Here is a 14,485-nt window from a genome sequence, read left to right as displayed (position 1 = left end):
TGTGTTGTCTGTCAGTTTTTGTGCCATCCTGATTGGGTGGCACAAACGTCAGGAACCATGGTAGCCTACCAAAAGCGTTGTCGCACAAAGGCCAGGGTCCAACGGGAGCCCGGGTTGGGGACAAGCTTGGAGGAGTGGTAGCGGTTCTTCATCGTGATGTCGTTGAGACCACGGTAGTCGATGCACGTCCTTCTGCGCGAGGGAGACAGAAGGACAGATGAACCCTGCAGCTAGGGAGTCCTGAATGTAGGTCTCCATAGCCTTGGTCTCCAGACCCGACAGAGTACAGTCGTCCCCGGGGCGGAGTGGTGCCTGGGAGAAGGTCGATCCCGAAGTCATAGGGTCGGTGCGGCGGAAGTGGCCTGGGCCTTACTGAACACCTCCCGGAGGTCCTGGTACTCCGCGGGAATGGCGGACAGGTCCGGGGCAACTTCCGAGCCCCCAGGAACACGTCCCGGGGCAGGCTGCGCTGACGTCAGGCAATGAGTGTGGCAGAACGTTCTCCAGCCCCTGATGGCACTAGCAGACTAGTCAATAAGAGGGTTGTGTCGCTGGAGCCAAGAGAATCCAGATACCACGGGAACCTGAGGAGACTTAATAAGCAGGAATTGGATCATCTCGCTGTGGTTCCCTGACACACGTAGGTTGATGGGGGTGGTATTGTGGGTGACCCGGTGTCTCACTAGTTAGTGAGGGGAAACGCAAAACGGATGCTTCACATTTATACACCCGGTGAAATATCTGTCTCATTGTTCTGTGTTACTACACGTGTAGTAACGGGTGCTGAATCACAGATTCAAACGGCTAGCATACGTCAGCTAACGACTGAAAGTGCCTAAATACAATTTAAATAATTTAAGGAATGTAATACATTTTATTTATCAGTGGGCGGAGAACAAACCCCTCTTCACATTGTTTAAGATAGAAGTGAAATATTATTTTGTAATGATCAGTAAGTGTAAAAACAAAAAAAAGAAATACGTACCATAAAACTTTTTGACAAATTGAATATATATCTCGATATGTAATACCGCTGTCTGTTAGGTTTATGTACTCTTGTTAGTATATTTCTGTTTTGTATTTGTTTTATTCATAATTTTAAAAATGATGGATTACGGTGTCTCTCCGAGGACAAAGCACTGATAAAGGACAGGAAACGAGTTGTCACTAGTTACCACAGCCACAAAGTCAACATGTTCTATATCGTAAAATTTAATGAAATCCAAAATGTGCTTTTTGGTCTTAATTTAAGGTTAGGGTTTGGAATAACGTTAGCGGTGTGGCTAAGGTTAATGTTTGGTTTAAAATCAGCGTTTAAGAAGAGAAATTTGACATAATTACGACTTAGTGGATGTAGTAACTAGTGACGACCAGAATAACGGGTGCTATAATACATCACCTCATCTGATAGTCTCAGTTGCAGCGTTGCAAGAGTTGTATTTTCTATTTTCTGGCCACTTGAGGGAGTCATTTATCAAAAAAGAACATGAGCGCACCGGACGCACTGGGAACACCCGGAACCTCAGCCGCCCAGAATTGAATTGAGTACACCCATTGGATGGGCTGTTTCATTTTTCCCATAAGTTTGTCTAGAAATAATAAGATGTTTGCATGGCAAAATGTAGCTCATCACAGCAATAGAATAAATGAAAATTGGGATTTCAATATAACATTCCATTATATTCTATCTTGGAATGAAATTGAGGAATAACTGGAACCGCCTTTATAGCAATTCAACGTCTATTCCACGTTGGTTCAACATCAACAAACGTTGATTCAACAAGTGTGTGTCCAGTGGGTAGCCTCATAGTTAATTAGGCTATTACTTATCTCAGCTCACTGGTCACCATAGCAGCACCCACTCGTAGCACCGCACCAGCAGGTATATCTCACAATTCCTCCTTTGGTTGCCTTTCCTTCCAGTTCTCTGCTGCCAATGACTAGAACGAACTGCAAAAATCTCTGAAGCTGGAGACTCATATCTCCCTCACTAGTTTTAAGCACCAGCTGTCAGAGCAGCTCACAGATCACCGCACCTGTACATAGCCCATCTGTAAACAGCCCATCTATCTACCTACCTCATCCCCATACTGTATTTATTTATTTATCTTGCTCCTTTGCACCCCAGTATCTCTACTTGCACATTCATCTTCTGCACATCTACAATTCCAGTGTTTAATTGCTATATTGTAACTACGTCGCCACCATGGCCTATTTATTGCCTTAACTTATCTCATTTGCACTCACTGTATATAGACTTTTTGTTTTCTTTTGTTCTACTGTATTATTGACTGTATGTTTTGTTTATTCCATGTGTAACTCTGTGTTGTTGTATGTGTCGAATTGCTATGCTTTATCTTGGCCAGGTCGCAGTTGCAAATGAGAACTTGTTCTCAACTAGCCTACCTGGTTAAATAAAGGTGAAATAAAACATTTTTAAAACTCCACAACTTTCTTGTCGTGATGTGTGTTTTGTCCTATATTTTTATTTATTTTTATTTTTAATCCCAACCCCTGTCCCCACAGGAGGCCTTTTGCCTTTTGGTAGGCCATCATTGTAAATAACAATTTGTTCTTAACTGACTTGTTAAATAAAGGTTAAATTAAATAAAATAAACAGTATGAACCAGGGGCGCAACTTTCACTGGGGGCGTGGGACATGTCCCTTTCACATTCTGAAATTTACTTTTTATCCCCCCAGTTTTATCATTGGAATGTGATACAAAACGAGGCTTGATAAAACTTTTTTTTTTTAAATTATATCCCCCCACTTCTAAAACCAAAGTTGCGCCCATGGTATTAACATATGACCAATAGACCGTAGCCTATGATGTTGCGTTATGCTCAGTGCAGAATGCATGATGTGCAAAGCTGGCAATGTCATTGGCGAACCCCATAATTTGCCACAGTGCGCGCACAAAAGATGGGCGGGGTATGCTTACATTTCTGGTCCGGTTTAAATCAAGCAATGTGACAGCACACACTTGACCGACTGACCGAAGGATGAACTGAAGTGCTCTGGTCTCTCCTTCCTTCTCTCAGTCGCTTCTACAGAAAATAGCCGTGGAAATTCTGTTACAACTCATTCCGTTTATTTTGTTGGACTCAACAAAGAATAATAGACTGTATTCATTAATTAAGGGCAATTCTTTATTTTATGCACTTGGCTATATATTAAGAAAAACGGAAAAGAAATGAACAGCAGAGATGTTGACAGTCCGGTGCCAAGACAGGCGCACAGGGGACAAAGACAGCCCAAGGCGCAACAGGGTGTCAGCATGAAGAAAAAGCGAACCCCATCGAATGCGCCGCCCAAACATGCCCCAAGCTCATCCAGGTCAACATGGACTGTCCGGCGCATCATGGGCAAAGGGAAAGAGATTAAACTGGAGAAAGGGAAGCGCACAGGAAGGTGCGCACCATCCGTTACCGAGTGCCAAAAAAATCTAAGCACACCGAGAAAACGATATGATGCAAGCAATGCTTCGGAGGATTTGAGCAATGATTCAGGTTGTGTGTCAGGGAAGCTATCCTACTCGGACAGAAGTTCTGACATTTCTGACTGCATGGAGGGATTTCTGACTGCATTGGGGGGAAACCAACTTTCTGCGGACACTCCGTCTCCAAGCTGCGAGACTGGACCAAGTGGTGGAGAAAGAGAGGCAAACAGAGACAGGTCGCGTGGGAATGCACACATCAGTGTACGTGATATGAGTACTGGAGGCAGCGCATTCAAACGGCTAGGCCTATCACAGGACAATTCTATCATGCATTCTGTCGGGGATGGAAACCATTCTCCTGGATGCGGAGGGTCCGTTCTTGCTTCCCTTCCCTCGCTGAATGTCAGCGGAGCATCCATGGTTTATTCAGAACTGACCCGGGAGCTCGTGGACGAGACGCACGAGGATCTTGTCAGAGAAAACGACGATTTGAGATCGGAAAATGAGTATTTGAAAGTAAGATGATTCATTATTCATTAAATGTACATGTCATTACGCGTAAAATTGAGCTTTTTATTATTTCACACATTGCCTCAAGTCTAGGGGCTTGGTCCCTCTTATCATAAAGAAAATACGTTGAATATCGACTGATTTGAATATAGATTAATACTGAAGGATTGAAACCAGAACGCAGGCACGCACATGACATCAGTTGTTGTCAAGGTTAGACAGACAGACTTTCCTCAGCAGAGCAGCTTAGATACTTTCTGTAATTGGCCATGTCAAACTTAATTACTAGCATGCGACTACAGGAGCCGCAGCACGCACAAGGACCATCAAAAGTCATCACTCACAGTGGGCAAAATTATCATTATCTGGCTAATTAATTGGGGCCCTCCCAAAAAAATGGGCCATGTGTTACAAATGCTAGAGTCGATTTATGGTCCCATTCCTCCCCTACATAGTACACACACACACACACACACACACACACACACACACACACACACACACACACACACACACACACACACACACACACACACACACACACACACACACACACACACACACACACACACACACGACGATGCTGTTGATGAGGATGATTGTTGATTGTCCTGTCCAGGATGAGATGGAGGAGATGCGCTGTGAGATGCTGGAGATGCGGGATCTGTTCCTGGAGGATGAGTTGTGTCAGCTTCAGGAGCTGCGGCTGCAGCTGGAGCAGGCCAACAAGTTGTGTCGCATCCTGCAGTACCGCCTCCGCAAGGCCGAGCGCCGCAGCCTCAGGGTGGCCCAGACTGGCCAGGTGGAAGGGGAACTGGTCCGCTCCCTGGAGCATGACGTCAAGGTGAGGGGTCTGTGTGTGGAGTGCTCACACAAAGCAACTTTTCATTTTCAGGCATCTTTGTCCTGTAGGGACTGTACTGTAATCCCTCCTTCTCTTGATCTGTTGCATAGTGTTATCAACAGGGTCAAGTGATTCATTATGATTCCAGTCAATGTACCAAACCACGAAAAAATCCCTTTGAATGGCTGTACATTCCACTCTACTGTTTCATGAGTTCAGGGTGTTTCACATCAACTGCACTGCTTACATCCTATGACTCAGTTTTATAATTGCACATTAAACTGTTATTACAGTATTTAACAATGTTTTATGGCTCAGCTTACTGTTACATCCTGTCAGATGTGCTTCAAGAAATATGAAGTATGTCTGTTTAATGTATCCGTGAGTGTGTGCTTCCGTTTGGGTTTTGTTGTGGTGGAGTGGCATTTTTGTGAACTGCCTAATTAAAAACATTAAAGAGACATTATGACAAATACAATTACTCTGACCGACCAGCCTCAAGGGGTGAGTGGGTCGATCACTGTGGAGAGTTTACTGGCATGTGGGCTGATTCCTCTGTTGGAGGCTGCAATGCTCAGTTTCTTTGCTCAGCTGTGTGGTGATAGAATGCCCACCAGTAGCATGGCAGAGAATCTGGTTCTTTTGGCCTCCCCCTTACCCCCTCTTCCCCTCTACACATTCTAACACGGAGATGTTCTGTCTTTTTGTATTACTGCCAAAATATGTAAAAATACAGATACAGTATAGTATAGTTTCTCTTGGAGAGTAAATAGTACAATAGAATGTGCTGAACACCACCTTACAATCACATGCACCATCTGGACCTGCCCTAGGTTGCTCCTCGAGGGATGTTTCATTCACCTTATTACGTCAATGCAGAAAACACAGGGCTGTTGTTCTGAAGGCTGATATCTGGAAAATTATCTTGTAACTTTCTATGACAAAGGTACAAAATGATTGTTATCTAATGCACTACTATGCCAAAAACAACCTCTAATTCCCTCCAACAAAGACAGTTTTCTGTTAGTGTTTTATAGTATTTAAAGTTTGTTGTGGTTGACTTCTGTTCACAGGTAGCAAAGACTGTATCCCTCCGCCTGCACAATGAGTTGGAGTCCGTGCAACAGAAGACCTCCCGGCTGGAGTGGGAGAATGAGGCACTTCGGGAGAGGCAACAGGAGCTGGAGGTGGCAAAGCAAGTTCAACAGGACGCGATGGAGAAAGCCAGAGAAGTACTGCTTTTACACCACCATCAACTACTACTATCCACCACCAACTGTATTAGTTTAATTAGCATATACCCTGCCCATTCCCCTCCCCAAAGACCAATTTGTGCTACCCATAATTGAGAAACCTACATGCCAAGTATAGACCATATATTGTGTTCCCTACAGATGATAGGAAAGAGCAGAAACGCTGAACTATCCATTCAGACCCCAGTCCCACCTACAGGTTATTGAAAATGTGTTCTTTTAGTATTACTCTAATGGGTTTCCTCAAGGAGAAAACCTGCACTCTATGTCAAAGATAATAAAATAAAAAAAGTATAGTAAATACTACAGTAATTTCTGCAAAAACACTACAGTGTATACTACAGTCCACAACGACATGCATTAATTACTTTAGGATATACTACAGTTTTCTTTTACTACAGTATTTATACTATAGTTACCTGTAAATGTTACAGTATAGTACAGTAAATACTACATTATTCACTACAGTGAATACTACAGTAAAGTCCACAAAAACATTACAGTGAATACTATCATATCTATACTATAGCATACTACAGCATTGTTTCATGTATAAGAGTCCTATTCCTTCATATAGTACTCTATACACTTCAGTTATCCCATCTCAACCAGTTACTCCCCATGCATCCTACTGTCACTCTGAAGTGAGGTGACACATGACCCTGACTGGATCCTAGGACTTTGCTGGGCCTAAGGCTCAGGGCATGGCTAGCAGCTGACTGCTGGGCGGTGGGCAGTGAGTGAGGTAGAGTGGTACGGCATGTAAATCAAATAACATTTTATTTGTCACATGCGCTAAATACAACAGGTAGACCTTACAGTGAAATGCTTACTTACAAGCCCTTAACAAATAACGCAGTTTTGAGAAAAATCCCCCAGAAAGTATGAAATAAAAGTAAGAAATAATTAAAGAGCAGCAGTAAAATAACAATAGCGAGGCTATATACAGGGGGTACCTGTACAGAGTCAATGTGCGGAGGCACTGGTTAGTCGAGGTAATTGAGGTAATATGTACATGTAGATAGAGTTATTAAAGTGACTATGCATAGATAATAACAGAGAGTAGCAGCAGTGTAAAATAAGGGAGGAGGGGGGGGCAATGCAAATAGTCTGGGTAGCCATTTGATTAGATGTAAAGGAGGCTGAACTTGGGGGACACAGTTGGCATTTTTCTCACCAGGGACTACAGAGAGAGAGAAAGAGGGACCAAAATAGGTAAATAGTTATCTCTCTCTCTCTCCTCTGGTTCTATTAAGCATGGGTAAATCTGGGCCAGGAGGATAAATTACAGCATCAAAGTGGCTGTGGCTTAGGTCCTGGCATACTGCCATACTATCACTGAATTCCATGTCATCAACTGGTGGCCATGGAGTCACCCATGCAGGTCTTTCTTAATGACAGTGCAGTGCAGTACAGCTACGCGTGTTTAAGTTTAATCCAGGACTCGGTGCTTTGTCGTCAGCTCAGCCTAGTCTGCTCATTTGAGACAGCTGCTACTCCTTTTGATCCTGACTAGGAAATCCACTTAGATGACCTAATCTGGGTAGACTATTACCAGGGAACCTAGTCAACATCAGTGTAAAGGAAGATTAACATTTTAACGACCACCACTGTTACTGCAATTTGCCTGTCTTGGTTGCTGCCTTGCTTTGAGACTGAGACCTTAAGGGTGGTGATAGTAATATCATATTGGTTGTCACAGTGCCGTTTATTGTTGTTCTTTTAACACCAGACACATCCACTGTTCACTGCCTTCGGGTCTATTTATTACAGACCTAGTTTTCCCACCGCAAAACCTCAGTAAGATGATTATTTTTAGTACTTTTAACCCCAGTGATCCCTGCTTGAGACATGAGAAAGACAGAGACTGACACAGTGACACCAACCTACATTCCTCTCATACTCTGCAGTGCAAACATACACAACTCATAGAGGAAGTTCATGTTGGGACATTATAAGACAGACAAACAGTGTGTTTGTAATGGAACAAATTAATTTGTGTGCACATGTACTTTGACTCTCTTGGTTTGTTTCTCTTGGACATTAAATGCTGTGTGTAAACACTGAATCTCTAAGAATATTCTGAGATACAGACAGGAGTGACAGACAGGAAGGAGACAGGGGAGGAAAGCTGAAAGAAAGTTGGTTTATTAGGATGACATCTATATCCTCTCCTCCTCTGTCATGTTTTCATAGGGTGGTAACTATGCCGTTAATGATACTGTTGAATCATCAGAAGTCTTTGACATTTGTTTTACTTTACTTCTCAGAGTTCTCTGAAGAGGAAAAATGTCAGATCACCAACCAGCAAGACTGAGAAGAAGCTGTCTCCCCAGGTAAAGATCTAATATTATATTTTCATATGAGTGACGTCATTAGAGTACATTTTAAGTAATCTATAATTACATTGTTGTGCCATTTGACTCCTCAGGATGACAGTGCTGATCTGAAGTGCCAGCTTCACTTTGCCAAGGAGGAATCAGCTCTCATGTGCAAGAAGCTGACCAAGATGGTATCGGAAAGTGAGTACATGCATGAAGTTCTGTCAAAGTACCGCTCGGCCTATGGCGACGTAGATGCTGCTGCCCACTCCTCTGAGGGTGGTACTGCCAAGTCCCCCCACACCAGGGAGGCAGAAGTCAAGGTTCACCTGCGGCTGGTGGAGGAGGAAGCGATGCTGCTGAGCCGCCGTATTGTAGAGCTGGAGGTGGAGAACCATGGCCTCCGGGCGGAGATGAGCGACATGAGGGAGAGCGTAATAGGAGGAGGAGGAGAAGAGGAAGAGGAGCAGCCACAGAAGGGGGCCAGGGACAATGGGGATCTACCACTGCTTTATGTGAGGGATGTAGAGGATTGTGAACAGAGCTTGAGGATGGAGTGTATGCAGTTTGAGCAGGAGAAGGGGGAAGAGCAGAGAAGGAGTGTGATTGAGTGTTCTCAGGAGGAGGTGATGGAAATACACCGTAGAGACCAACCTCAGACGGAGAGGTTGAGTCCCCTCAGTCAGATCCCTCGAGAGGGGTCTGTAGGTGGGGAATGGGAGCCCCTGGACAACCAGCAGTGTTATACACACAGAGGCAGTGTTGCCCATGCCTTGAATGTGAAAGACCATGAGGCCCTTCTTGCCTTGCGAGATCATGCCTGCCTTGTGACCTCAGCTATCCAGCTTTTTGTCTCACCGGCCAAGAATGGCCACAGCTCCCCTCCCTTATCTCCCCACATCTCCCGGGCAAAGTCTTACCCTCAGGGTAAAGCCCAGCCTCTGGCTCTGGACCCACTCATGCAAGGACACCTGTATGAGGCTCTGGAGCTTCTGCAGGCCATGCTGTTGGCCTTAATGGGGAGGGTGGAGTTATTGGTGACACAAGGCGGAGAGTTGAGGGTTGAAGGAAATTGGGATCCCACCGCAATCCCATCCCTGGCTGATCAGGACACACAAAACAACACAGAGGTCTCAGCCAAGAAGGAAACAGGTGAAGGCCTGCGCACAGCAGTGGTGAAGGAGAGAGTAAGACGAGCAACACAGTCAGACCACCTCGACAGCTGCAGGGACCCCATGATGAAGCTCACCTTGAAGGTGCTCTGGGTCCTCCACCAGCGCAGTGTGAGGAAGAGATCTGGCCTGGAGGGCAAAGAGGTATGAGGGAAAGGGAATGTAGGGGAACATGAATTGTAACATACTGTAACTGAAATGTTCATAAATCACATTATTTCAGTAAGTAACAATGAAAGCCAAGATTTCAAGTATGTTAAACGTTGATATTTTTTTTACAGAGCAGAGATCTAATGACTATGTCTATACTACATGGGTTGCTGCAGTACTTGGGCACAGAGCTGCAGGACTCAGAGGACAGCATGGCAGGACAGGATGCGAAGGCCACATGGGCATCAGACTGGAAAGGCTTAGTCTCCAAGGTGAGCTGATGCCACGGTCCCGCTGTGGGCTCAGCCTATGAAGTCACTGTCCAATTACATAAGTTGATACTTAAGATCATTATCCCTTACAATGAGGGATACACCACTATTACGTTCTAAGGCAAGTGGATCAGACAGATATCCTGATTCTGAGAAATCATCACAGACTGTAATAGCTCACTCTTTCTTTTAATAACTCAGATGGAGTGCAGCATGGGTAAGACTGAGGCACAGGAGTATCCAGACCAGCCAGGCCATGCTAGAGGCACACAGAGTGAGATAACTGAGGTAAGGAAGTATTTTATTCTCTGTTTCCTCCAGCCACCAGGCTGTGTCCTGTGTTGTGTTGTGTTTGGGAGCATGTGACTGGATGTGATTCAGCAGTAAGCCCAGCTGATGGCTTCTATCTGGCAGGGGTTCTCCCTGGCCTGCCTGCACGCAGTACAGACATGAGGTCAACGGTGCCAAAGTATTTAGGCTAAGCCCTTGTGGGGGCTACTGCCAAAAGCAGAACTAACATGTGCATCCACTGCATTACAACACCCAGACAGACCCAGAGAGGGAATAAGTGAGAGGGAGAAAGTGAGCAATGAAGAGAAAAATAGAAAAAGAAAGAGCCAGAGAGAGAGAAAGGGGAGAGAGAAAGGTAGAGTGTGGATAGAAAACACAGAGGAAGTTGGAATGAAGTCTGGGTGTGTGTGGATAGAAAAGAAAGCGCACTGAACTCATGACTCACTGGCTCGTGGTCTGTGTGTCATTGTCCAAAAACAATGAGTAGGCTACATTTCAAGTGTAAAACATTCACTTTGTTTATAGTCGATCTACGTCTATTCATCACATCCCGTTGTTTCAAAACGGGAAGTGGTTTACCTCCACATGTTGAACAATAACTTAAAACAGGTGTGTGGTTACCATGATTACATTTTAATGTAAAGAAGATTATTTTTCTGGCAAACACAATAGCAATTTAAATCAAAAAGATCAATTGCAAATATTTCAGCTGTTGACAGGAGACAGACAGAAATACGAGACGACTAGCTAGTTACTAGCCTGTGGTGTTGCTAGGCCCAGTGAGCCTTTGAATTGGGAAGAGCAGATGTATTTCTTTACATGGCTGTTTCCCCTGGGTTTCTGTGCTCTTTCCACCATAATATGAAGATACTCTTATTTCCCCACAGACAAGAAATAAGACCAAACCAGACCGCTCTACATTAGGGTCCAAGAAGAAGAACTGGTGTTACCTCAGCCAAGAGGCTGCCCAGCTAGACCGAGAAGACCCCTTTAAGACCTGGGACCACCCCATCATGCCCCCTAGCTTCCCTAATCTAAACTTGGACCAGTTGACCCTGGACAGTAGCCGCACTGCCCCAGAGAAGACTGTCCTCCGCATCTACTACAGTCCCCCGTCTGCACGGAGAGTCCATCTAGCTCATCTGAGGCACATTACCAACACTGATAGAAATTCTACTACCAGTGTAATCTCTGCCAGGCTTAGTACGTCCCAAAGCTCTCTCACTCCCTTATGTCTGAGGCTCTCCGCTAACTTGAGCGACGACATGAAGGAGATGACAGCTAGCTTACGGCAGGCAGTTCACTCCAGTTCGCCGGAGAGGAGGAAGGGGAGGGTGATCGTGAGTGGGGGGTGGACAGTGGACGTGGCCACCACTGGGACTCAGACCCAGATGTACCCACAGATGGTGAGTGTGGGTCTACAGATGGATGGGCCCGACAGTGTAACTGCAGTGAGAGGCAACCCTTTACGCCTCTCTGCCCGCTCTCAACAGATCTCGACTTCCCTTGAGAGGCTCCCAGGGAGGACCAAGCGGTCCAAGTCAGGCTCCACCTCCCCAAAAATGTACCGCAGATACTCTGCCTCTGCTTCATCTTCATCGTCCATCTCCCCTTCCTCCACAACTGGTTTCACCACCACCTCCAACTCCTCCACCTCCTCCTCTGCCACCCCTGGCAGGGAGGGTGTTTTGTGGAGCCTTTCCCATCGGGGTCCTGCTGGGCCAACCTGGGCCCGCCCCATCAATCCCAGAGCTGGTCCAGGGCTTATTCACCATAGCACAATAAACAGTGAATTGAGCAGTGGTGGGAACAACACTAAACCCACCAGAAAACCTGGTGGTGCCAACCGGTACGGCCTAGTCACAGAGTTCCTGCGCAAAATGAGTGGTCGAGCAGACAAGCCAGCACAAGCAACAGCACCGGGCGGGGGGCAGAAGGGGAAATGCAGTCCAACTCATAAAACCCTGGAGGTTGTGCCCACTCGCCCCCCTGCTGCACCAGTAGACAGGAACGACAGTATCGCCAGGATTAGGAACCAGAGATTCATGAAGCAGAGAGAGGAAGCGTGCCGCGGCCAGAAGGAGGATAACTGCCCCAGTCAGGCCCACAGTCAGAAGCAGGCTTTCAGAAGAGACATGAGCCTGGAGAGTAACGTGACACTGGAGGTGAGTACTGTAGGCCTACCCAACACAGGATCCACACACTGAACACATACTGTACCTCACTTATATTCAACTTACTGGCTAGTGGCTCATGTCTGTCCACACACACTAGTTAGCTTGCTTGGTTTTGAGAAAGGATCCACAAACTAAACACATACTGTACTCACTGTACTGAGCCTCACACTCATATTCAACTTACTGGCTAATGTATGTTATTCCTCTGTCTCTCCCTCCCCCCTCTCTCTCTCCCTCCATCCATCTCTCTCTCAGGATGGGAACTATGACTGTAGCAGTTCCAAGTCCTTGTCCTTCTGCTTTGCCCGATCATCTCGCCTTGGCCCTGACCAAGCTACAGCAAAATAGATACTCCTCCGCTGTAAATGGTTGTGGGTCAGGAGAGCCCAACTCCAACTGTGAGTAAGGGGGTGGAGCAGTATCACATTGACACCACTGGACAGCTGATAAAGATTACAAAGGACATGGAGAATCCAAGGCCTGTGTTCTGGAATTCTGCTTTCAGTCATCAGGATGAATGGATAGAGGGAAGTACTTTAGAACCCATTATGATAGGGGGTACAGTTATTTGAGATACATACATGCCTATTATCTGCCTGTAGCATGTCCTTTTTGAAAGGGAAGGAGTTATGTAAGAAATTCTGTGCTAGAAAATCTTTTTTCTTCTTTCAGTTCAGCCCATGGCACTTCACCCTTTAACAATATGCAACAACCTTTTTGGACACACCAAGGCATTTACAATTGTCAGTACTCATTGATTTTGTATTATCTTATAGAACTAAATAATATTTTGTACATCTGTAAGAATATTGTCAGAATGAATAAACTGCTATACTATGCAATTCTGTACTGTAATTAATGCTGTCCATACTTGTACTGTAAGTACAGTGCTGTTCGGAAAGTATTCAGACCCCTTGACTTTTTCCACATTTTGTTACGTTACAGCCTTATTCTAAAATTGATTAAATTATTTATTTTTCTCATCAATCTACACACAATAACCCATCATGACTAAGTGAAAACATATATATATATTTATTTTTTTACAAATGTATTAAAGTAAAAAAACAGAAATACCTTATTTACATAAGTATTCAGACCCTTTGCTATGAGATTTGAAATTGAGCTCAGGTGCATCCTGTTTCCATTGAGCATCCATGAGATGTTTCTACAACTTGATTGGAGTCCACCTGTGGTAAATTCAATTGATTGGACATGATTTGGAAAGGCACACACCTGTCTATATAAGGTCCCACAGTTGACAGTGCATGTCAGAGCAAAAGCCAAGCCATGAGGTCGAAGGAATTGTCCGTACAGCTCCGAGACAGGATTGTGTCAAGGCACAGATCTGGGGAAGGGTACCAAAAAATGTCTGCAGCATTGAAGGTCCCCAAGAACACAGTGGCCTCCATCATTCTTAAATGGAAGAAGTTTGGATCCACCAAGACTCTTCCTAGAGCTGGCCACCCGGCCAAACTAACCAATCGGGGAAGAAAGGCCTTGGTCAGGGAGGTGACCAAGAACCTGATGGTCACTCTGACAGAGTTCCTCTGTGGAGATGGGAGAACCTTCCAGAAGGACAACCATCTCTGCAGCACTCTTCCAATTAGGCCTTGATGGTAGAGATCGGCCAGACGGAAGCCACTCCTCAGTAAAAGGCACATGACAGCCCGAAACAAGATTCTCTGGTCTGATAAAAACAAGATTGAACTCTTTGGCCTAAATGCCAAGTGTCACGTCTGGAGGAAACCTGACACCATCCCTATGTAGCAGTGTGATGTTGTTCCCCTAGATTATGCACAAAGTCGCACACAAGGACCAATTCAAATAGGCCAGGTCAAGAGGGGATGTTAATAATTTGATAATAATAATAATAATTCAGTGTGTTTTTTACATTTAATTGCAGCTGCATAGCTAATGTTATTCTTTGGTGTACAAACACTTTTTCATATCAATATTGTACATACACGTGATTGTAAAAGTTGTGTATATTTTGGTTTGGCCCATCGCGGGTTATCTGTATTTCCGTACCCCCTTATTGTTCTCTTTTGCCTG

General features: G+C 45.0%; 1 protein-coding gene across 1 annotated transcript; it reads left to right on the top strand.

The window, feature by feature from the left end:
• The first annotated feature begins 3,003 nt into the window (after positions 1-3,003).
• Positions 3,004-13,305, top strand: LOC106572468 (protein SOGA1). The gene is made up of 9 exons (XM_014146679.2): positions 3,004-3,956; positions 4,570-4,794; positions 5,868-6,026; positions 8,318-8,383; positions 8,479-9,684; positions 9,822-9,962; positions 10,164-10,250; positions 11,141-12,418; positions 12,686-13,305. The coding sequence occupies exons 1-9, from the start codon at positions 3,195-3,197 to the stop codon at positions 12,776-12,778; spliced, it is 4,017 nt and encodes a 1,338-aa protein (XP_014002154.1). The 5' UTR covers positions 3,004-3,194; the 3' UTR covers positions 12,779-13,305.
• The last annotated feature ends 1,180 nt before the right edge of the window (positions 13,306-14,485 follow it).

The sequence above is a fragment of the Salmo salar genome, chromosome ssa15 (genome assembly GCF_905237065.1).
Source record: "Salmo salar chromosome ssa15, Ssal_v3.1, whole genome shotgun sequence".
NCBI classification, from domain to species: Eukaryota; Metazoa; Chordata; class Actinopteri; order Salmoniformes; family Salmonidae; genus Salmo; species Salmo salar.
Note: the sequence above shows the minus strand (reverse complement) of the source record. Positions and strands in the feature narration are given on the sequence as shown.